The 24,851-nt window shown below is 43.3% G+C and overlaps 1 protein-coding gene across 4 annotated transcripts in view; it reads right to left on the bottom strand.

Annotated features, from left to right (window-relative positions):
• The window catches only part of CMYA5 (cardiomyopathy associated 5), a 49,368-nt gene that overhangs the window by 7,394 nt on the left and 17,123 nt on the right, over positions 1–24,851 (bottom strand). For 2 of the 4 annotated variants that reach the window (XM_081212573.1, XM_081212574.1), the window contains exons 3-9: positions 23,718–23,813; positions 21,915–22,148; positions 19,964–19,986; positions 17,065–17,183; positions 11,905–12,054; positions 10,352–10,498; positions 9,141–9,288 (exon numbers count right to left, since the gene is read on the bottom strand). In XM_081212573.1, coding sequence (XP_081068699.1) covers positions 9,141–9,288; positions 10,352–10,498; positions 11,905–12,054; positions 17,065–17,183; positions 19,964–19,986; positions 21,915–22,148; positions 23,718–23,813 — 917 coding nt within the window. Of the gene's footprint in view, positions 1–9,140; positions 9,289–10,351; positions 10,499–11,904; positions 12,055–17,064; positions 17,184–19,933; positions 19,987–21,914; positions 22,149–23,717; positions 23,814–24,851 lie in introns of those variants that run through there. The other 2 variants (XR_014012834.1, XM_081212575.1) reach the window with 2 other exon arrangements.

Here is a 24,851-nt window from a genome sequence, read left to right as displayed (position 1 = left end):
ATCAGCTTTTCAGAAAAGGCTACATGACAAAATCCCCCAAAAGCAGGTCCAAACTGAGAAGACTATGAAGTGGAAACAAAAGAAAAACGATGACAGCAATCCTAATGAGTGGCCGGGGATGCAGACCAGCAGATTCACTGCCGTATCCAAAGCCTGTCAGGGCACAAGGAGTGTGTTTGTGAGGAGTTGCGTTCTTTTTTTGCTGCACCAGCTCAAAAGACCAACACTACACAATAACACTTCTATTGGACTGGAGACATACAACAGAGAGCTGAAGGCAGCGTGAAACTGGGATTGTTTTGATATCCCTTAAGCTTATGATAAACAAATTTTGCACCAAAACCTGAAAACCCTACTTGATTGAAGATAATAGTGAGATAAAATATATCCATGCCCACATCACAATTAACAGAGCCTCTACTTCTAACAGCTTCAATGCTCTTAAACAGGTTGCCAGACTCTAATGCTAGAAGCTGTTTTTTCACCAGCTTCCACCAGATAGCACCAGAAGCTGAAAAATAAAGGACATATCTTCTCATGGTTGATTTCCTTTTTTAAGCATTATTCTTTGTTCATAAGTGTAGTCAATGTCTTTTTACTTCATATATATTCTTTATGCTGAGCAAACAGCAGTCACTGTCAACACAGTTCTGCATCAGAGACCTTGAGAGGACTGGTTGCTACATCTCATTTATTTATACAATGCCCTTTCGCCATTAAAAAAACCTGAAGGGTTGAAATACATTCCAACTTCAAAGAGAGCTGTTTTCAGCTAGAGTGGATTTCAAAGACTTTCATATTCTACTTGCAAGCCCAGCCACAGAGACCCCAACCCCGGCGCACCCAACTGGGTGCCGTGTTTGGGGGTTGGCTGGGCTAAGTAGATGGAGAGCGGACCTGAGGGAAGCCTGCCTCCCTCAGGTCACTCGCCATGCCCCCCCCCCACGGCTGCCGTGGATTGGCCCATTTGAATGGACGAGTTTTGGCAGGAACCTGTGAGACTTCGCAGCAGCCGAGGGGGACAAGGAGACAGGCAAAGATGGTGCAGCATGCCCAAGGGGAGAGGAGGTGCCGCGTCGGACTGCAACCACTGCTCTCCAGGAAAGCTGGTGAGCGGCCATTTTAATCTGACCCTATTTATAGGCTCCTTCACTCTTATCCCAGAATAATACAATAAATACAAAATCAAATATAACTCAGCTTCATGAAAACGAGTAGCCTGTCAAAGGGGAATGTGACTGCACAGCCTCAATTCAACAAGGCACATGTGTAATTTCAATCAGGTGAACATTTGTGCTCCTGGTTAGCATCAGTGACAGAGGTCACCTGTCCAGTTGATGTGTTGCAGTTGGGAAGGGGGATCTCAGTGGCAAGGTCTGCTCTGAATACCCACATTCAGTGAACAAAACCTAAATCAGGGGTGGGAAACCTGAGACTTTTGAGATGTTGCTGGTCTGGAAACAAAGCCTTATGAAGAATGGTTGAAGGAGCTGGGTATGTTGAGCCTGGAAAAGAAGAGACTGAGAGGAGATATGATAGCCATCTTCAAATATTTCATGGGCTGTCACATGGAAGAGAGAACAAGCTTGTTTTCTCCTGCTCTGAAGGGTAGGACTTGAACCAATGGATTCAAGTTACAGAGGTACCTTGGGTTAAGAACTTAATTCATTCTGGAGGTCCGTTCTTAACCTGAAACTGTTCTTAACCTGAAGCACCACTTTAGCTAATGGGGCCTCCCGCTGCCGCTGCACTGCTGCTGCACGATTTCTGTTCTCATCCTGAAGCAAAGTTCTTAACCCAAGGTACTATTTCTGTGTTAGCAGAGTCTGTAACCTGAAGCGTATGTAACTTGAAGCATCTGTAACCCAAGGTACCACTGTATAAGAAAGAAGATTCTGACTAAACATCAGGAAAAAACTTTCTGACAGTAAATGCCGTTCAACTATGGAATGGTCTCCCTTGGGAGGTGGTGGACTCTCCTTCCTTGGAGGTTTTTCAGCAGAGGTTGGATGGCCATCTGTCCTGGATACTTTAGCTGAGATTCCTGCATTGCAGGGGTTGGACTAGATGACCCTTGGGGTCTCCTCCAACTCTAAGATTCTATGATTCTATGACTCTCACTCCCATCAGCCCCAGTCACCATGGCCAATAGTCAGGCAAAAGCAGCAACCAAGGGATCCAAGTGGCAGCAAAGACCACTGATATTATTCACACGTTCAGCAAAGTGGTTACTCCCCCCCCGCCCCCCCCATAGATTGCCTGTGTCAAGTGTGCTGATTTCATGGCAAACTAGAGAATATTCAGTGCAGCCTTAATGAAGACTAGAGCAGTATATGCGCAGGGCCTTGGCACTCGGATACCAGTGCCCTCCTACATATCATCCACACATCCACAATATTTTCACATAACAAATGCTAGCTGTTCCACATTTCCGAGGAAGTGCCAGCATATGCAGCAAGCGCAGGAAAACAAATGCACACTCACTGCAAGCAGAGATAAGCAGTCAAATGCAGTCAACCCTCCCATATGGGAACAACTCGTAACAGAACTGCAAAGGCAGAATGCTACATGGCAAGGTATACCCAATGTGGGTCACCTTGGGAGTTTATTTACTTAATGACAGATAGGGAGGGTATAAAAAGTTTTAAAGAAATAACAATTTGAGTGAAATGACTCCTACACCATATATTTAAGTCTCTAGGGTACCACTTTGAACAGTCATGGCTCCCTCCCCCAAGCATTATGTGGTGTAAACCACTGAGCCTTGGGCTTGTTGATTGGAAGGTCGGCGGTTCGAATCCCTGCGACAGAGTGAGCTCCCGTTGCTCGGTCCCAGCTCCTGCCCACCTAGCAGTTCGAAAGCATGTCAAAGTGTAAGTAGATAAATAGGTACCGCTCCGGAGGGAAGGTAAATGGCGTTTCTGTGCGCCATTTCGCCAGAAGCAGCTTAGTCATGCTGGCCACATGACCCGGAAAAACTGTCTGCGGACAAACGTCGGCTCCCTCGGCCAGTAAAGCAAGATGAGCGCCGCAACCCTAGAGTTGTTCGTGACTGGACTTAACTGTCAGGGGTCCTTTACCTTTTTTAAACAACTTTCAGCACCCTTGACCAACTATAGTTCCCAGGATTATTACAGTTCAAGGGCACCTTCCAGCCAGATAAATGAACTAGAAGGGGATGTGGAGCAGGAACACATTGTGGAGGATGTGGAGCACATTGAGGAATATGGCCTGGAGCTGAGGTATAGCCCAAGGAGGCTCCAAGAGCCAGACAGAGAGGGCTGGAGGGGTACATTTGGCCTCCGGACCTGAGGTACCCTGCCCTAGAGCTAGTGTGACTAAAGTGACAGCAAGGGAAGAGCACAGATAATGTATTGCTAAGATATTGATCACAGCAAAGGGGGGAATGGTTCATTCATTTCTTAGTCTCCAGATCAGCTTTGGGGTTTACCGTATTTTTTGCACCATAACACTCACTTTTTTCCTCCTAGAAAGTAAGGGGAAATGTCTGTGCGTGTTATGGAGGGAATGCCTACGGGTGGCATGCCTGCGGATTTTCCTCCTCTAAAAACTATGTGCGTGTTATGGTCGGGTGCGTGTTATAGAGCGAAAAATATGGTAATATAATGTAAACTATCACAATATGTTGAATAATAGGTTTATCCACCTTACCTTACCTTTCCTCTGCTCTTTCCAGGCATGGTTCATGTTCTGTGTGAGAGTGCCCGACCTTTGTTTGCTTTCCACATGAAAACCCACTTAAAGCTCACCTGGAGCAAACAGCAATCTGCAGAGAACCCAAATTGACATTTGCTCCAATTGAGCTTTAAAGAGCAGTTTTTCATGGAGAAAGCGCAGGGCCAAAAACCTCCCTGATGCTCAGACCCAGAGCGTTAAGCACAGACCTGTGCCTAGAAACAGCAAGCCAAAAGGGAAGAGCAGATAAGCTCTATGTCACTCCTATCACAGAAGAAGGTGGTGGTGAGGTAATCAGTCTTTTAAAATACGCTGAGCACTACAGATGGTCTATATAGCAGAGTCTATATACTACAGCTACGCACTTTAAGTACCACTGAAAATAGAATGGCTCCATTGTACTAGCAGAGCGTGACAGATCCTGGCAGTCTTTCAAGATTACGCGGTTGCTATGAGAGCTTTTGACAGAATGCAGAGGACATAAGAAAGAAAGGGACAAAATACACTACTTTTTAAATGTACCATTCCTCTTCCTCTAAGACAGGAAGTTCCTAAGCACATTCTACAATTTTAGGATTGTTCCCCCCCCCCCGCTAAAAAGTTATGGGAATCAAACTCTATTGCTTTTGGCTACAATCTACGACTAACTGTGCTTCTCCTCTTCCCCTCTAATGTACAATGTTATCTCTTACTACACATAAAAAATGGTGAACTGTTATGCACGTCAATGCTTCATCAGCAGGATCATTTTTACTGTAAGCAATGCAACTGAATTATCTGGGAATTAGTGTGGATGAATGCAGCGGGAATTCTGTTACAGCGTCCCCTACAGGCAGGGAGGATGAAGGTGGACTTCACAGCTGGCAATGGCTGCTTTGTCAGGTTCAGTGTTGGTTCTGTACAAATTGCTAATCAACATTTGCTTCTCCTCCCTCTGACTTATAATGAACTAAAGGTAAAGGTAAAGGGACCCCTGACAGTTAAGTCCAGTCACGGACAACTCTGGGATTGCGGCGCTCATCTCGCTTTACAGGCCAAGTGAGATGGCATTTGTCCGCAGACAGTTTTTCTGGGTCATGTGGCCAGCATGACTAAGCTGCTTCTGGTGCAATGGAACACCGAAACCAGAGCAGCGCATGGAAGCGCTGTTTATCTTCCCACCAGAGCGGTACCTATTTATCTACTTGCACTGGTGTGCTTTTGAACTGCTAGGTTGGCAGGAGCTGGGACCGAGCAACGGGAGCTCACCCCATCCTGGGGATTCGAACCACCAACCTTCTGATCAGCAAGCCCAAGAGGCTCAGTGGTTTAGACCACAGCGCCACCCACATCCCTTATAATGAACTAACTTGCTTCAACTCTCCCAAACTTCTGTTCAAGAGAAAGGACTGGAAATTTGACCAGTTATAGAAAACTCCACATTCTGCTAACCGTGGGTGTAATCCTTTGCACATGCAATAGGAAGTAAATTCCATTGGTCTTACTTCCAAGTAAATATGCTACATGTCCGCATTGCTCCTTACACTACAGCTAACAGATAAGCCATTTCCTAAATGAAGGAATGAAGAGAAGCAGGTTGGATGGCAGCTAACAGATTGAAGTTGAATCCTGACAGAAGTAGTGTTTCTAGGGGACAGAGGGCGGGCAGGTGCGGGGGACTCCCTGGTCCTGAATGGAGTGGCTGTGCCCCTAAAGAACCAGGTGTGCAGCCTGGGTGTCATTTTGGACTCACAGCTGTCCATAAAGACACAGGTTAATTCTGTGTCTACCAGCTCCATCAGGCATGCCAACTGAGACCCTACGTACCTGCACACTGTCTTGCTGGAGTGGTACATACCCTGGTTATCTCCTGCTTGGACTACTGAAATATGCCCTATGTGGGGCTCCCTTTGAAGGTGATTCGGAAACTACAACTAATCCAGAATGCGGCAGGTAGACTGCTAACTGGGAGAAGCCACTGGGACCATATCACACCAGTCCTGAAAGACCCCAAGTACATTTCCGAGCACAAATCAAAGTGTTGGTGCTGACATTTAAAACCCTAAATGGCCTCAGCCCTGTATACCTGAAGGAGAGTCTCCACCCCCATAAATATGTATACAGATATATATTTATAAAAGTAATGATGCAGTAACAGTAATTAATTATAAATATTTATGTTTCCATTAGGGGTTTGTTATTAGGGGAAACCCTCTGGAACGATATTACTTCTAACTCGTAAAGCCATAATGTTGGTGCATTGTAGGAGAAAGTTAAGTTGGAATATAAATGGCATTTTATTTCTATTTTTTAAACAAATAAAAAGAAAACAAAATTTACTTCCCATCAAGAGACTTTACTGCTATATTCTCCCAACTGCATTTATCCAATTGCTTGCTGAATCAATGACCCTCATTTGCGGCTTCCTTTGATGATTCTAGGAAATTTGCTTTTATTGCTGATTCAATTCCCCTCTTTCTGTATGAAAGACACAAGGAATTATGCCTTCCATAATTTGCTTTCTTTTATTTAAGGGAAATAAAGAGAAATCAGCCACAAAAATAGCTCTCCTTAGCTTCCCCTCTAGCTAAGCATTCTTTATCATGGACCTCAAGTGACGCTAGAGAGCGAGGCTGCTAGGAATTATCCCATTTTCTTTGCTGCTGTTTGCAGCAGGATAGAAACATCAGTCAGAGAAAAAGCAAGCATTTGATGTTTGCTATAGACTGGGGTCTCAAACAGGGATGGATGAGTTCCCAACTTTTAGTTTTCTCATTTTTCCAATCTTAAATTCAATTGTCCAGATTTCTGTATCAGTCTGTGATTTCCCCAAGTCCCACATAAGTCATCATGAAAATTCACCATCATTAAAGTGTGCATTTCTCCTCTTGTACACACTTTTGTATGAAAGTTTTCCTAATTGACACATTCTTGCAAACCACCATCTGTAATATAATGCACTTTCCCCTAATAAACATATTACTTGATTGGATAACAGCATCACACAATGCAGAGAAATACAAACTTCATTTTAGTTTGCATATCATTTCGGGAATACAAATCAAATAGGTTTGCATTAAAATGTGAGGCAAACCAAATCTCTCTTCCATCTGTGGACTAGAAATTTGGCAAATGCAAATTTCATCAGATAGCTGTTTTTTAGTCCTGTTTTCCCCAGGAGTGTGAATTTGGCAGGTTTGCATTAAAATGTGAACCAAACCCACCCGAATTCTCCCCACCCTGACACTAAAGCGCTATGTTATGGCAACATTTAGATGAGTCTAGTTTGGGACAGCAAGCTACTTGATACAGAGATTTAAAAAACAACAACATGTGATGGAATCTGTTATCAAAGCGCCTTCTGTCCATGTGGGAGTAGGCCTGGTTTCAGGTTGGACCTTACTCTTCACCCAGGTAACAAATGCTCAGAGGAAGACTGATTTTCAAATCATGTTCCATAACACAAAGCGGTGCTAATGCATCTAAAATTCTACTCAGGTTTCGAGTGCTGCTCTCTTCTTAATTTTGATCACAGGGAGACAAAAGTGTTCCTTCAGAAAGTTTTGCTATTGCAAGCTGTTTGAACAGACAGCTTTCTGTGTCTCCACAAAGCTGTAATAAACACAGCAGATGTGGCAAGACTGAAGAGCTTGTGAACATCACTTCTGTTCTTCAAATGCGATCATGAGCACAAATAGACCGTGTGCTTGAGATAAGAAATCACACTAGAGCTTTCAGTGGCTATTTCATGCAACCAGCACATTTTGTGTACACACCTTCTGTCTGGGAAAATATGGCTTCTTTAGTGTGGCAGGTCTTTAGAGGAGCTGGAAGGGAGAGCTTTCCCTGTCAAAGAATTACAGAATTGTAGAGTTGGAGGGGTCATCTAGTCAAATGCCCTGCAACTCAGGAATTTTCTTGGCCAATTTGGGGCTTGAACCCATGACATTAAGAGTCTCATGCTCTACCAACTGAGTTTTCCCAGGAGTCAATATCACAGAAAAGTTGCAAAGCTGCTTAACCTGCCCCCCACTCACCCAAATTAAAACAAAATGTGTAACCACTAAATGAATTGCAAAAATAAAATAAAATAAGCTTTTTTGAATCATAGCAGTGCTCTGTCCCTGCCTTCAGCTAATGAATTAATTACCCCAGTCTTTGCTCTGGAGCTCATCCTTCTTTCCCCAGGACAGACACAGCTCCCGGGATGGAGGCCAGTATGCAAATAAACATTGCTCCCTTTAACAACTTGCATTTGCCAGCAAAACAAAATGCAAACAAAAAGCAAAAAAACAGGAAGAGAAAATGGTTCTCAGGTCCAAATGAACCATTATGCTAAGTAAACTATAGAGGAGGTGGCACAAGCAAAATGGGAGCCTCCTAACTTATCCTTTTTCAGCTAAGGAATTCATTGATAAGAAGAACATCACCATCCTTCTTCCAGGACTGGGCTCCTAAGCTCAGAGCATGGTACAATTCCCCCTCCATCACCTGGGCATCCCTCCCCAACCTGGTGGCTTCCAGATATTTAGGTTTGCAATGCAGTATCAGCACCAGCCAGCTGGGGAAGATCTGGAAGGTGCCAGATTGGGAGAAAGCTGATCTAGTGCATTATTATTTTTTTGCAGGTGGGGAAGACAGCGGAGATCTGCTCAGCATGTTTATTACACTTGTAGCCCACAGGTCCGCCAAGCAGCTCAGGGAAGCATACAGGAGGGATATCCCATTGTGTCTTTATAACAGTCATTCCATCAGACTGAACAATATCAGTTTAGGGTTGTACACAGTGTAGTGGCATATAAAGCAACTGACATTCTTGTTCCACTGGCAAAATGTTTCACACCAGTGGAGCAGAGCTGCACAAGCGGAATCTGTTACGCACCAAGTTTCCATTGGCACAACCATTATGTTGGATTCCTCTGTTGCAGAACATTAAAACTCACCCATTTGCTAGCGTGAGAGCCCTTGACCTAGCAGACTGAGAAGCTGGGATACGTCCACATAGAATCTGAACTGCTGTATCTCTGATACAGGCCCAACATCATCCACTAAGTGGATAGCAGTTAGGAAGAGTGCTGCAGTTATGCCGGCCTTGCTGTCTTTGCAGATGAACTCAACAGGAAAGAAAGCAGCTTGCATAGGATGTTGGTGCAGATAGGTCAGCCCAAGGCCTCATACATTTAATCCATTTCTGGAGGGCTTGGACAGGACCCAAGGAAGCCTTTGGGGTTTAGCCTCTAGTAGTTTTGTTCTTTAGCAGCACAAATTAAAGGTATTTCTGATTTTCCGAGTATAATCTCAGAGATTAGCATCTGGCACAAATGTTAATCTCCATGGCAAAGCTGATCTCTCTTAGGAAGATCGAGCCGCACAAAATTATTTCCCCTCAAAATAATCCCAATTCTGGAACATTCCTTCTAGCTTCCAATCCATCCCATCTGCATTTCAGAGCACAGGGGACTGACCTCAAACCTTCTCCTTCAGGAGAATACTGTCTGCAGTACTCGAGGGTGAAAGAGTCTGTTGCTTCTGGGTTACTGGTGCTCCATCGGATGGTGGCAGCGTCCCAACACACACTGCATTCTTCTGCCTTTATTACAGGGGTTGGGGGAGCTGCGAATACAACATCGTGTTAGCTCTGCTACATAGGGATAGCTGCAGTCTTCATACGCTGAAAGGAATGAGCGCATTAGTATTGCTAATATCAAGCTGACACTCCTCATCAATTTCTTTAAAGTCTTATCCCCCCTTCATATGTTTTCCTTCCTCAAATGGGAATAATACACACAGTGATAAGATCTAGACAAGCTTATTATTACTATTGTTGTTATTATTTATTATTATTATTATTATTATTATTATTATTATTATTATTATTAGGAGAGGCCCTTTGCTTCATTTGCTTTTTTGGAAGGAGGGGGGAATAACAGCTACCAATTAAAACAATTAAACTAAAAATAAAGCTGAGTGCAATTAGCCTAACTCATGAAGTAAGGGGAGGTGGGCTTTAAATGTAATAAATTAATTGCTAGCCACCAGGTGTTGAGTAATGTACATGCGGGCAGTACTGCATTTTGTCATGTTTAAAGGTAAAGGGACCCCTGACCATTAGGTCCAGTGGCGGCCAACTCTGGGGTTGCGGTGCTCTTCTTGCTTTATTGGCCGATGGAGCTGGCGTACAGCTTCCGGGTCATGTGGCCAGCATGACTAAGCCACTTCTGGCGAACCAGAGCAGCGCACGGAAACACCGTTTACCTTCCCGCTGGAGCGGTACCTATAAATCTACTTGCACTTTGACGTGCTTTCGAACTGCTAGGTTGGCAGGAGCAGGGAACGAGCAATGGGAACTTGCCCCATTACAGGGATTCGAACCGCCGACCTTCTGATCGGCAAGTCCTAGGCTCTGTGGTTTAACCCACAGCACCACCCGCATCCCTCTTGTCATGTTTAGCTGTATACAAATCATTGGCATCATTGGCATCATCATTGGCATGTATGAACCAGCCCAATATGCATCTCATAAAGACATCCATCTATTTGAAACATCTCCAAGGGCACACTCGTATAAAGATCAATACAGGGCACAGAGGCCACATTCTCCATGCATTCCATTAGACACCCTCTGTATTAAACACAGAAAAACTACAAACACCGAGGAAATTTGCAAGCTACTTACCCGTTCTAAATGTGGATTTGCCACTGGGAAAGCTACATCCTGAGTAGTTCACAGCCATAACCCACACACTATAAGAGTGACCTGGTTCCAAATCTTCCAAAATGCAGTTGCTCTCCTTCACAGTAACGCGGTATTCTTCTACCAAGCCTAGAGCAAGTAAACACACACACACAGGAAAGAAGTCATGAGAATGTCACGGCAGGTCAACAATAACTCACAAGGTGTCAGTGAAATTAACTCTTTATTCAAAGATACAAAACAGCACAGGCCTAGTGAGCGCAGCAACTCCTCCTGCTAGATTTTGCCCCAATAAGGCAGTTGCAAGGACTGAAGGTCCTTGCCTTCCCACCGCTCTCTAAGACTCCTCCCTCCAGGTCCTTTCCAAACAATCTGAGACCACACCACCTTGTTTGTCTCTGCTCTGCCCTCTTCATACCTCTGCAGGTTCTGGAAGACTAGGGGGAAAGGGGCATTCGGGAGCCAAAATGTCCAATTTCCAGGTCGTTCAACAACCAAGGTATGGCTATACTATATTTAGAAACCAGCTCTGCTATTCAAAGTATCTAGGGAGGTACAATTCTGTCTAGTTGGTACTATTGTATCTTATTAATATTGTTCCTTAACAGTGTGCACCTTTATACAGAAACAAGTCCTACTTTGTTCAATGGAGCTTATGCTCAGGTAAGTGTGCCTAGGATGCAGCCTAAGAGAACTTCGAGGCCAATGATTTTGTCACTTTTATTTTCATTCATTGTCACTACGACCCATGCATTTCCTGTATGTACAGTGGTACCTCGGGTTACATACGCTTCAGGTTACATACGCTTCAGGTTACAGACTCCGCTAACCCAGAAATAATACCTCGGGTTAAGAACTTTGCTTCAGGATGAGAACAGAAATCGTGCTCCGGCGGCGCAGTGGCAGCAGGAGGCCCCATTAGCTAAAGTGGTGCTTCAGGTTAAGAACAGACCTCCAGAACGAATTAAGTACTTAACCCGAGGTACCGCTGTATATTCTTCAGCCTTGGCTTCCTACCCAGCCTTAATAAATGCTGAATTTCTACAACTCCACCCATGCATCCACGCATCCAGATTTTGATGCGGGTTTTCACAAAACTGGACACGTAATTACGGGAAAACAGCACCTTGAAATGAAGATAGCAAAGTAGCCGTTTTAGCTTCAGTAGGGATGCCGCACTTATGTAAGAGATTTACATTAAGATTGCCCTCCAATAAGGAAAGAGGAGGAATGAGAGAATGGACAGGAAGTGGTGCAATGCAAGACTTGTGACCAAAACAACAGCAAGTTTAATGCGGTCCAAACATTTGCGCAAATAACCCTAGGAACTGGAGCATAAGAAACAAAAGATCACTGATGTAGTGCACATTTTCTGTGGCTGATGAAAACTGCCATTCTAAAACATTCTTAGATGCTATCATATTGCTTTTGTATCATGTCTTTTATTGCTTTTGATTTACTCCTATAATTTGATTCTATAAACTTTTCCCTCTCCAGCTTCTCCAGCTAGCAGAGAGGCGCAATCACTCACGCACCACTTTGTTCTCTGTTTCCTGGGCATTCCTCCATACAATAGACCTGGAAAAAATCAATGACATCATCTTCATTCACAGTCCAATACACTGCAATCGATGTGCTTGTAGCTGAGTTTGGATCCTGAGGTTGTAATTTTGGAGTCTGTGGGACTGCAAGAAAATAGGCAATCAGTTATTCATACACCTCTCTGTTTGTTGAGCATTCCAGGCTGCAGTGAGGAATGGATAAATCTGTCAATATGTCTCATTTTTCTAGTTGTATATTCAGTCCTCCACGTTTCCACCATTAGCCATTTTTCTTTAAAAACATTCCTCAGGATAATTCCTTAGCATTGTAGTGCAAAATTCTCTCTAAAAAATATATTTTTCTATATAGTTTTGAAGCAGAAGTGTATGACTCCTAGAACTGCCCTCCCAGCTGCTCAAGAGTTTGAGCCTTCAACGTACCATATTTTTCGCTCCATAAGACGCACCAGACCATAAGACACACCTAGTTTTTGGAGGAGGAAAACAAGAAAAAAAATATTCTGAATCACAGAAGCCAGAACAGCAAGAGGGATCTGGCTTCTGGGATAGCCGGGCGAAGCCTCTTCAGGGCAGCAGGATGAAGGCTCCCCTTGCCCTCAAGAGGCTGCGTGCGGCTAAGCCAGAAGCCAGGACAGCAGATGAAGGCTCCCCCAAGAGCCACGCTCCCTTTAGAGAGTGCACGGAGCATACGTGTGGCTCTTGGGGGCTTTTCCCCGAGGAAGGAGAAGGGCAGCCTCTTTAAAGGGAGCGCTGAGCAGAGCCTCCCGCCTGCATTCGCTCCATATGACGCACACACATTTCCCCTTTCTTTTTAGGAGAGGAAAAGTGTGTCTTATAGAGCGAAAAATACGGTAACGGATCAACACCTTTATGGGGATTTGCGAAAATCTAAAAATGTGTCTATTCCACCTAAGCATGCAGATATTGGGGCTATTGATCCTAACTATGTAGGATGTCTGCATTGAGAGGTTCAAAACCAACATCTCTCAGTATTAAATTACTTGGTCGAACAAAAGAAAATACTCCCTTCCTCTCCTTCCTTGGCAAATTTCCATTTGATGTGAAATGAACATTAAGATCCATATTAAAAATAAAAAAAAAAGTTTTCTGCTTTCGGTTATTTTCTGATGCAATCATGAATTCCTGTGGCACTAACAAAGCACATGCTGACACCAGCAGATTTTCTGTGATTAAGGAAAAGAGCTGCCTGTCATTCAAAACATTCATCTTTCCCATCACCGAACACAAATGAGATTATATTTCCTTATTTACTCAGGCTGGAGACAGAATAATTATTTCAGCGAGCATGAAAGCCTGTTAACCCACCATGGCAATGAAGTAGGTGCTAAAGTAGAGATGGAATAGTGTACATCACAACATTGGGGGGTTAGTTTCAACCCTTCCACACCCAATGCCATTTCCCCAACAAATTTCCCTCCAAAAAACCTGCTGTTTGTCCTACTTTGGAAATTTCCATTAAGAAAAGAAGTGCAGGGGGAATAATGTTATACACCTTCTTCAACATTGTGTTTCCCTATCAGATCCCAGCCCCAAGACTGATATTTTTTAAAAATGGATCCCCTGCTATTTAGTTTCACCCCCTTTCTACCATTTGAAGTTAACAAGTTTTTGTGGAGTTAAAAAATTTAACGAAACAGAGATTGAAATCCGGTTATCTCGTTGTCGGAGTTCCGTCAGAATCGCACCAGCAACAAGTATACACACAGAGGGTTTTTTTTAAAAAAAAAAAATATTATTATTATTATTTACTTATTGCAGGAAATTTTGACTGTTTGGCTTTGAGATATTGTGTATGTGTATGTCATTATTATTTTGTGTATATCATTATTATTTTGGCATTGTAAATATCACTTAAGACTCTCAAGTATTAGAAGGTGCTGAGTTTTTTGTATATTACTGTCAATGAAATCACATACAGAGTGATATACTCTGTATTCCTGGGAAAGTGGTATTGAGACTGAAAAATCTGCAAAATCTCTTTGTCTGGAGGCAGTGTCGGAGCAAAAGAAATGAGGGCATACCTCACGAGGTACCAATGCTTCTTGCTAAAACATTTTTGTTGTGGTCCAGTTTCCATCACTGTAGTGGTGGAACATCAGTCCAGGTGAATCAGAGGTTTCACTTAGGCATGCAAGACAGGCAGTGGAAGAATCAAGATCTAAGCTGGAAGGGTTTCTGATACTCTTGACAGGGACTGGCCCAAATAACAGCTTCCCACACTACTGATTCATCACTAATCGAGAAATCGGGTCCTCCCTTAAAGAGGGCACGTATTGCGATGAAGCCTGGACAATCAACACCCTGTGTTGTGGGTGGGTATGATTGGTCAGCCACAATACCTGATTGGTAGGTCCCTCGAAGCTGGGTTCAATCTGGCCAATGGGACGCAGTCCAAACGGTTCGCGAGACCCTTTTATGCCCATGCATGTGACCCAGAGCTTCCTCTTTCGGCGCATGCATTCGGAACACCCGCCCACCTCTCCCTACTTTTAGGGCTTGTTGCTCTTGACCTTGCTATGCCGTCGTGTGTCGTCTGTCATTGGGACAGGGGCATGGCAGGAATTTCCCCCACTTGGCTGATTGGCTGTTGCCATTTGGGTTTTGCCTGCCGCGTAGCAAATTGTCACAACTTGTAAGGTTGCGGATAGGCTCTGGTTCAGGTGATAGGGATGGGAGAACGCTCTCGCCATCCCTGTGTGAAGGGTATTCTGTAAAGGAACCCAGGGACTCGATGATTTGGTCAACACCTGTGAGGGGGTTGTGTCCATGCCTGAGTCCAGCGGGACATTTGGGTGGTGGACTGAGCCTGTTCCCAGCTTTCCGCTTGTCCAGGTGTTCACCCTTGGCTGACCTATGCTGGTGGCCTGGGTCAGGGCTACCTGCGTGGCAGGGAGCTAGTCAAACCAGAGCCTATGCAACCAGTCACTTTATGTAATCAATAAAGTTGTGGCCTAAATTCTGCCAAAAACCAAACCAAAAATTTGAGTCAAGTGTGAATTTACATAGGGGGAGGTTTCTGGGTCTGAACACGCAAATGCAGGAAGTGATTCAGTTCTAAGTACAGGAAGAAGAAGAAGAAGAAGAAGAAGAAGAAGAAGAAGAAGAAGAGGAGGAGGAGGAGGAGGAGGAGTAGTAGTAGTAGTAGTAGTAGTAGTAGTTTGGATTTGATATCCCGCCTTTCACTCCCTTTAAGGAGTTTCAAAGCGGCTAACATTCTCCTTTCCCTTCCTCCCCCACAACAAACACTCTGTGAGGTGAGTAGGGCTGAGAGACTTCAGAGAAGTGTGACTAGCCCAAGGTCACCCAGCAGCTGCATGTGGAGGAGCGGAGATGCGAACCCAGTTTCCCAGATTACGAGACTACCGCTCTTAACCACTACACCACAACTGCTGCAGAAAGAGAGGAAGGAAGTTGATGCAGGACTTTATACATGAATCCTTCATCTGGATGGAGTCACCAGGGCTGAATCCACTAAACTGTGTAGTCTTCCACTGTGTTTGTGGGGATGTGTTTGGTTCCCTTACAACTCCCATATGTGGTTAATCAACACACACTAGACACTCTCCAAAATTCTCTTTTAAAAAAGAAAATTGCTTTTCTTGTGTTTTTCAAATGGAAAACACTTGTATATTTTGAGGGAAGGTGTGAGATGAACTAAACAGCTGGCTTCTTGTGAAGAGACATATATTTATACACAGTGTCTCAGCTTTACCTATGGGCAAATAGCAGGCGACCAATTTCTAAAACAGTAATTTGGATGGATTTTGTTGCCGTCGCAAACACAATTTGAAATGGTATCACTTTAAAAAGCTGGTTATACATAGCTGATTTTGGCACCAAAATCTACTTTTCTCAAGAATGACACACACACACACACTCTCCCAACAAACATAAAATTAGATGCTGGGGGAAAGGTGAAGGAGTGGGTGGCTGCAAATGAGCAGTTCTCAGAATTCATATTTCTTGTTAAAATGCTTTACAAGAAGGCTAATAAAGCAACATCGGTGGGGTGGAAAATTAGTTGCTTTCTGTGTCCCTGAAGAGGAACCAACCTATTAGATATGTAGGACCATGCAAGGGACCTCAAAGGTAATCTGGGTCAACTCCCCGCTACCTCCAAACTGATGCAGGAAATCTCTAGCAAAAGAGAGATCCTTGCCTTCTTCCAAGGCAGGCTTGTTCCATCAGGAAGTTCCTGTCACAGATGCAGCTGCTCAGCACTGCTCAGAACATCAGGATTTGTTTGACTGGAGGAGGGGCAATGTGGGTTTCAGCCCCAGAAGGGACCTGAGGGCAAGGCATGTTGACTCTTCCTGGCCAGAAATAATTACTAAATAAAGAAGTGAGCCATGTATTTGCAGGGGCAATGTTAAAAGGTGGAGAGCTTCCAGGGGAGCTTCCAGGGGAGATGAGCAGGCATGTGGTTGGGCGCTGTGTGAACGGGACACTGGGCTTAATAAGCCACTGGCCTCACCCACCCGGCTGTTACGTTAACAAGCTCTCCTTTTTCATATTTCCCCGGAAGCACAACAAGAGGAAGTGCAGCTCACTTGAACTCCTTCTTTGGGCCCTTGCTTATACAGTGGTACCTCGGGTTACATACACTTCAGCTTACAGATGCTTCAGGTTACAGACTCCATTAACCCAGAAATAGTACCTCGGGTTAAGAACTTTGCTTCAGGATGAGAACAGAAATCGTGCTCCAAGCGGCGAAGCGGCAGCAGGAGGCCCCATTAGCTAAAGTGGTGCTTCAGGTTAAGAACAGTTTCAGGTTAAGAAGGGACCTCTGGAACGAATTAAGCACTTAACCCGAGGTACCACTGTAATGCGCGAAGATGCTCTGCTACAGATGACTGGGGATCATGATTAATCTAGACCTGCAGGTGACTTGTCTTTTCAGCATGAACAAGAAGAAGTGATAGTTGCTCCGTCTCCAGTTTCCTCCTCCATAATCCAATCACAATCAGGCTTCACTTCAGACTCGGCTGATTACTAATTGCATGCAGAAGCCAGCAATGTCACAGTTCCGTTCCTGTGTACATCTCCTCCCTTTTTTATTTTTTAGGTTTCATGCGTTTTCAAGCAATGCACCAAATGTTTGCAGATTCTTACCAGGCATGTGTTTTAAGGTCTGGTTGCCATTCGCTGAGCCACTTGCAAAATGTTCAAACTGTGAGAAGGCAGGTGGTATCTTTTCCACAGCCAGAATATTCTCCACTGCAGAAAGTAACCTATGCAAAGGGAAATATATACCCATTGAAAGGCATTTCCATAATATGTGTGTAACATCAGCTCATGGTTTGCACTATGTACCTTTGACCCAAGCTCCCCTTTCCTTTCTGTCTTCTGGCAGCAATCAGAATATTGATTATTTCCCCCACTGCATGCAGGAAAAGAGAGCAGGCAAAACAATTGGCGAGCAGCAGAATGAAGACACAGCTGCCCAATTCTCTCCTGCTGCCTCAGAACCCTTTAGGGAAAAGATGGATGTCTAGATTCTTACCTCAAAACCCAATTTGGAATTAGACTAACAGGTTGCTCATACTAAACCTCTCTCTTCTTCACAACTACTAAAAGTGCAGGAGCCCTGACCTCTTTTTAATATAACAACAACAACCCTCTTTCCTCTAAGGAGCTTGAAGCAGTGTACATGGTTCTCCTTCTTCCCATTTTATTCTCACAACAACCCATGAGATAGATTAGGCTGAGACATAGCCCAAGCATGAAAGTCACCCAGTGAATTTCATGCCTGAGTTTGAAATTGAAGATATAGCACTGCCTGGCAGATGCATAACTGCCCAGTTCTGGGGCAGAGTAGTGTTCAGAATTAAAGTTCAATGCAAGCCCCTTAAGAAATGCAGGCGTTCAAATGCACAGACAATATCCTTTGAAGTGTTTCTTGAATGCAATAGAAAATTGACTGTAGCTTCCAGGAAGCCGGCTGATTCCAAAGAGATAATGTACAACAGCTGGTGGTGAGTCGCTAACAACCCCCCAAAAAGAAGGAAAAATGAAAGCAAAATGGATTAGAAGTAATTAGCTCTTATTTGCCGAGCTCATTTTAGAGAAGGAGAAAAGAATATATTTTTAACCCTGAGACAGAAGAAACATCCAAAGATTTTTATGCAAAAGATTGGTGCCGCTGAATGCAACTGAATTATTGTTTAAATAGCAAATAGACAATGGTCTAGTTTGCACCTAATATTAAACCATGGTTTATTAAACAACAGCTTACTGTTATGTGGGAAACCAACCCAGCAGCTTAACTATGGGTTATCAACTATGCTTAAAGATTGCTCATTAACCAAGCTTTATAGCTGATTTATAAAACTTAGCTATTGTCAATTATATTTCAGCATTCAGTGTGAACCCAGAGCTGCTCTTTAACTATGGGTGTAAAAAGCCGTCACCATCCAGAAGCTACAGAGCCATGAGTGAAGAACAGGTCTACCTGGCTTGCCTCTCCCTCCTTTAATGGAGGAAGGGAGGCATAAAAGGTGTAAGTCATTGTCTGTCCAATCTCTAATCTTTGACTATGGCTTATTGCAGGAGCAGGTGCATTCCTGATACTTTGGATGCCAACCCCCATAATTCCTGACCATTGCACATGCTGGCTGGGGCTGATGGAAACTGGAGTCCACAACTTCTGAGGGGTACAACATTGGCTACCTCTCTTTTATTAACTAAACATGCTTTACTGTTATGTGCTAATGAGGCTAATGAGTTTGCACTTCTTTAAATAATGCAAGTGGGAATTGCAAGAAAAAGTTGCACTGTGTAAGCCTCACTGTTCCTGTTCAAGGTCCCAGCCAGCCATGATGGTTCATTCACGGTGAGAAGTGAAGCCACAGGGAACCAGGCAGAGGGCCTTTTCAGTAGCGGCACCTGCCCTGTGGAATGCCTTCCCATCAGGTGTCAAACAGATAAACAACTAGTTGACTTTTAGAAGACATCTGAAGGGAGGTTTTTTATGGTTTGTGTCTTATTGTGTTTTTTATGTATCTGAAGAAGTGTGCATGCACACGAAAGCTTATACCAAGAACTAACTTAGTTGGTCTTTAAGGTGCTACAGGAAGGAATTTTTTTATTTTGACTATGGCAGACCAACACGGCTACCTATCTGTAACTGTGTTTTTTATATTTTGTTGGGAGCCACCCAGAGAGGCTGGGGCAACCCAATCTGATGAGCAGCATATTAATAATAATAATAATAATAATAATAATAATAATAATAATAATAATAATAATAATAATTCCCCCATTCCATTGTTTTATTTGGCCTTGGAAGTTTTAGTAGTGCATGGGCAAAACAGTATTATCAAATAAGCTTTCAAATGTCTGAAATGCATCCCCCCGCCGCCCCCCAAAACCCTACAGTCTTATCTCTTGCCATACATCATTTCCAAAGTCAAATAAATGGTCCCTGGATTGATATTAATTTTACTATGGGGAGTAGCCCTTCTAAAAACGATCTCAAACTACATGCAGCTTCAATGTAATCCTCTTGGCAAAGGAAGCAGAAATACCAGGACAAGTTCAAAACTCATTGGCCTAGCAGGAGGTCACGATGGTCTAAATTTAGCTCAGCCTACCAAAGAGACGCCTAGGATCATTTTCATTAACATTTCATCTAACATTGAAATTAAATCAGCAAAACAGGAACACTCACAAATATTGGCATTTTAACAGAATGCATCTGGAATTTTAAAATGGTTGTGTACAGCAGTGATAAACACCTGCTTTTTAAAAAATCAGCTACATAGATGCTATTGCAGGAAAGACAGAATTGAATAATGCCATATTTATTAGTATTTAAATGATGAATGAGAAAATGCATGCAAATATTTCAAACACTTTCAGCTGCATTACCAAGCACACAATTTCCTCCTTAATATCTGGCGAGGAAATGGCTGCATGCCTTCAGCAGAGCTTGGAAGTATTAAAAAGCATTCAAACATGCCGTTCCTAATACAGTACTCACTATAATGCACCAAAACTACATTTCATATACCTTTTATTTATTTCTTCTGATGACTATGGGAAGAAAAGGAACGTGGGAAGGAACAGATTAATGCGTGTCACAAAATTATACTGGACATCAAATCCACAAGATCCCCTTCACGGACATATGCCCCAGCTCTGATATTGTACCAGTTCAAACATGCACAACCTTCCTAACCTCATATGCATTTTGCAGAATCTTGCCCTCCAGAGGTGCAACACCACAGTGATATGCATAATACCTGCACTTGAGACTTTGCAAGCTTCAATAACTTTATAACATGAGTTAAGAGCCCACCATGGATCCCTCAACCGTATTGCACTTCAGATTACTTCCAGTTGTACAAATTAATTAGCAGTGGTATAGTTTCAGAGATGTGGGGGTTCTTCTCCAATGTGCCAGATGTATAGCACAGGGGAGGGGAATATTTATCATCCCAGAGGTCACATTCCCTTCTGGACAACACATATGCAGTAGTACCTCTGTTTTCAATCATAATCCATTCCGGAAGACCATTCGAGTTCCGAAACGTTCGAAAACCAAAACTCTATAGCCAACAGCTAGGCCTTAGGATCTTGCACTCAGCAGAAGCTGTGTTTCTTGTTCAACTTCTGAGGCATATTCGAAAACCAAAGCATTTACTTCCAGGTTTATGGTGTTCGAGTTCCGAAACGTTTGTCAACAGAGACGTTCAAAAACCGAGGTACCACTGTACCAGTGGCGGGTGGGCAGGAAATGTAAAGGTTGCCTTGGTACAACAGGCTACTTTCACTTTCTACACACAATCTCACAATATTATAATCTAATTACTAATGTTGCTCATAGCTCAAATTTTGCCTGTGAGTTCATCATTCTATAGCATTTCTTTAAGTAATCTGAAAATGGCATCCATTCTTCCATAAAACACTCATCATTAGATTCTCTTAATTTTGCTGTTAATTTTGATTGCTCTACATAGTCCATTATGTACCTTATCCATGAAAAAAGTGCTTTCTTTGTGGCAGCAATCTTGCATGGTGCCGCAAATTGTGCATTTTGGGGTGCCATGCCTGGAAAAAAACAGTGTGATCCGATCTCTCATGGGTGACATGACCTGTGCAGCAGTGTGGTCCCAGAAGCTGGCACCCCAGTTTTAGTCCACTTTCTATTGGAGGTTATGGCATCGTTCAGAAAGTCTACTGCAGGCATAGGCAAACTCGGCCCTCCAGATGTTTTGGGACTACAACTCCCATGATTCCTAGCTAGCAGGACCAGTGGTCAGGGATGATGGGAATTGTGGTCCCAAAACATCTGGAGGGCTGAGTTTGTCTATGCCTAGTCTACTGTGCTAAATATTCATATTGATTTTGAATTGTATGGAATTCTATTCTTTAATTCTATGGTATAAAAACTGTGATGCGATAAAAGAAATAAAAGAAGCAACAAAAATATAATGAAAGATCACCCAGCATCTAGCATAGCACATTATGACTGCTACAACAAGCAGAAAACCCATTTAAGCGGTCTGCTGAGACCCCCAACAATTTTCAAGAGGTCCATGGGGGAAAGGGCACTGAACTAGGGTCACTACCTTAGAGCCCAACAGCACAATCCCATTTTTGTGATTCTCTTCCTCAGTGGTCCTTACTAAGTGGTAAGTGCACAGAATTGGAACCTGACAGTGGATTCCTATGTGCCTTTACTCAGGAGTAAGCTCTGCTGTGTTCCATAGGGCTTACTCTTAGGTAGGGATTGAAGCCTAAGCCTCTATAGCCTCCCAGGTAAGTGTGTATATAGGTTTGCAGCCTATAATTTCTATCCCAGTTATGTGACGGGTCTATGAGTATTTGCACGTAGATTTAGAACAAATGGACATAGATTCTATTCCTTTGTTATGTAGGTAGGAATATAGCCTGTGTATATATATTTTTTCAGCACAATGCACAATTTTTATCAGCACTAAGTGTAATTTTATACTCACACTTAGGAAAACAAAATCATCCATTTCTTCAGTTTCCTTTAAGATCGCCTCCAACGTGTCCTTTGCTGTATCAATGTATTCTTGAAAATTAACCATCTGTTCATAAAGATAGTCCATTTTTGCATTCTTTACTTCCTCAAAGCTCTGCTGCTTTCTGTCATGGTGCCCTATCACAGTCTTGATGATGCTTTCATTTTGCTCATCCAAAAGCTGCTCCTTTTCCTTACAGTTTTCCTAGAGGTTAAAAAAAATTCCAGATGTTGGAAAAAAATAAAATTCATTGGTGAATTTTTCTCCTGAGCACTGGAGATTTCAGGGCCACTTCTCCCTGCTTAGATTGTTCAGTGATGACTAGCAACAGCTGTCCATGGGGTTCACAAAGAGGGTCTCTTTTAGTTCAGCCCAGAGACTATAGACGATTGAAAGGGAAATCACACAGTGATGTCAGGTGATTGACAAGTGAGTAGGTCTCGGGGACTAGGCAGGACTGGGAAGATCTGTGTCTGAGACCTGGGAGAGCGTGCTGCCAGACAATGTAGAACTAATGGTCTGATTCAGAAAAGTTGAACTAATGGTCTGAGAAAGAAAGAAAGAAAGAAAGAAAGAAAGAAAGAAAGAAAGAAAGAAAGAAAGAAAGAAAAGGAGGTGGCAAAGTGAGAGAGTGATGGGGAGGGAGAGAGGAGAGGAAGGGCATGACAGAATCCGAAAAGTGTGTGGTTAAAAATAAGGGAGAAAAAAAGGATGGCCACACTCACTTTCAGTTCCTGCCCTGCCCACTGCTGTCATGTAGCTCTCAAGAGATTAGACCTGAGGGAACGAAAGGCTTGGCAGGAGAGAGAAAAACCACCCACCCTTGGGCTAAAAGATTGATGGTCAACTTGAACCCTTCAGTAGTTCTATCTATTTATTTGAAAACTGCTTAATATTTTAAAAATCTCTAAGCGATATATAACATAAATCAATAAGCAATATGTGATGGGATGATGAGCTGCTTGTGCGTAAAATCGTAGTCCCTCAGAGTTTGTGCAACTCCACAAACCTCTGTCTGTGACAGAGCTCCTCAGACATGTCTGCTCTAGTCACTTGCAGATTCCGACAGTGGCTGTTTTCGGAAGCGCCTCCAGCATAAAAGCTCCTTAACGGAAACACGTCTTCGGGACTCGCGGCGTGACAGCTTCCAGCGAGGGATGGGTCTCCCTATGGGAGCTTCAGACACTTCCCCACTGTTCTCGCTGGACGTGTCCCTGAGCCCTCCCTCTTGCTCGCTTTCCCTCAGAGATCCACCCCTCTCCCTGCTAGTTCCTGCTTTAGCTGCTGAGTCTCTCTCAGCCTCCGTGAGACTTTCCTCCAGAGACCCGCCTCTCCCCCTGCTGGTCCCTGCTTCAGCTGTTGAGTCCCTCCCAGCCTCCGTGAGCCCTTTCCCCACCTGTTCCTCCGATGGCAGTTCCCTGACACAATATCACGAATACCAATACAGAATCTAAAAACAGTAGTATAAAGCCACAGAAATGCAAAGGAAACCAGAAATTCAGAGGATTCAATGAAATAATTTGAACTGAGTTTGTCTCTTTGATAACCAGCTTCCGAAAGGCAGAAGGATGGAATGTTTCATACAAAGCTGGAATGAGTTTTGTGTCCATTGCATGCTGTTAAAAATCACCTCTTCCATAGAAAGAAAATGTTATGTTCATATCGTGGCCCATCCAGTTGAATGATTGTTTAAAAAAAAATTATCAACAAAAATAAATTCTCAACAAATAAATTCTCAACAAATGAGAAGGAAGGCAGATGCCACACACTTACCTCGAGAGAATTAAACAGAGCCTCAATCTCACTGACAAACCCCTCGATCTTCAAAGATCTTTCTTGCAAAACATCTAGGAATCCATCCAATTGGCTCTGAAATATTAAAGTTTCACAACCATCTAAATAAAGAGGTCAGGAAGTTGCGAGATGGTGCTATTATATTTTACATAAAAACTAGACCAAAACAAAATGTTTAATCTCAGAATGCATCTTATGGTTCAGTGCTTTATTGATATACTGCAAGGATCAGGCCCATTGTCCTGGTAGCGTCCCACTGACAATAATTTCCCAAATCCCCACCTCTGGGGATCACTGTCCCCAGAGGGGTCTCGGGGACACTTGGTGAGGTTGTACTAGAACAAAAACTACACTGCAGGATAAGGAAAATTATACAAATGAGTGTGATGATTTTAAGCCAGGCAATAAGTATCACAAAAGATTAAATAAATTGGAAGGCACTATGGGGGTTTCTTCATTTTTCCTTTCTTTATGCAGCTTGAAAATTTTCATAGATTTAAGCAGTAAACTGATTAATCCACTAAAACTTTAGTTGATGAATTAATTGTCATTAGAGGGGTGAGACTGACAGGCAGAATTTACAGAAAAACCACCTGCCTTGGCTTTGGGATATTACTTAGATAGGGAATGGAAAATAAACGATTAAAGATGGCCTCTCCTTCTAGCAACAGGAGATTGTTAATTCAATGATGAAGCCATATCCTTCAAAAGGCACTCAGGCTGAAGCTTGGGCAATACACAGTTTTTAATAAATGGAATCAATTAAGCAAGCAGTTCACTTAAGAACATAAGGTGAGACCTGCTAGATCGGTTCAAAGGCCCACCCAGAAGCACCCTGCTCTTACCACATGCCCATGGGAAGCCCAAACATAGAACCTCACCTACAACAGCACTCTTCCCACTTGCATACCTGCCAAGTGCCCCAGAAAAAACGGGACATCCTATTTTTTCATGCAAGGCCATTTGGGGTGCAGCGATCTTGCACTGAAAAAAACTCCCAGTTTTTTGGGGCTGTACTTTTGGGTGTGGGGCAAGAGCGAGGTGCAGGTCACATGACTTGCCAAAGGCACACATCCTGGAAGACACCTGTCCCCATTTGGGGTCTCCAAAAGG

This window comes from Podarcis bocagei, assembly GCF_964188305.1.
Source record: "Podarcis bocagei genome assembly, chromosome: 11".
Lineage (NCBI taxonomy): Eukaryota > Metazoa > Chordata > Lepidosauria > Squamata > Lacertidae > Podarcis > Podarcis bocagei.
Note: the sequence above shows the minus strand (reverse complement) of the source record. Positions and strands in the feature narration are given on the sequence as shown.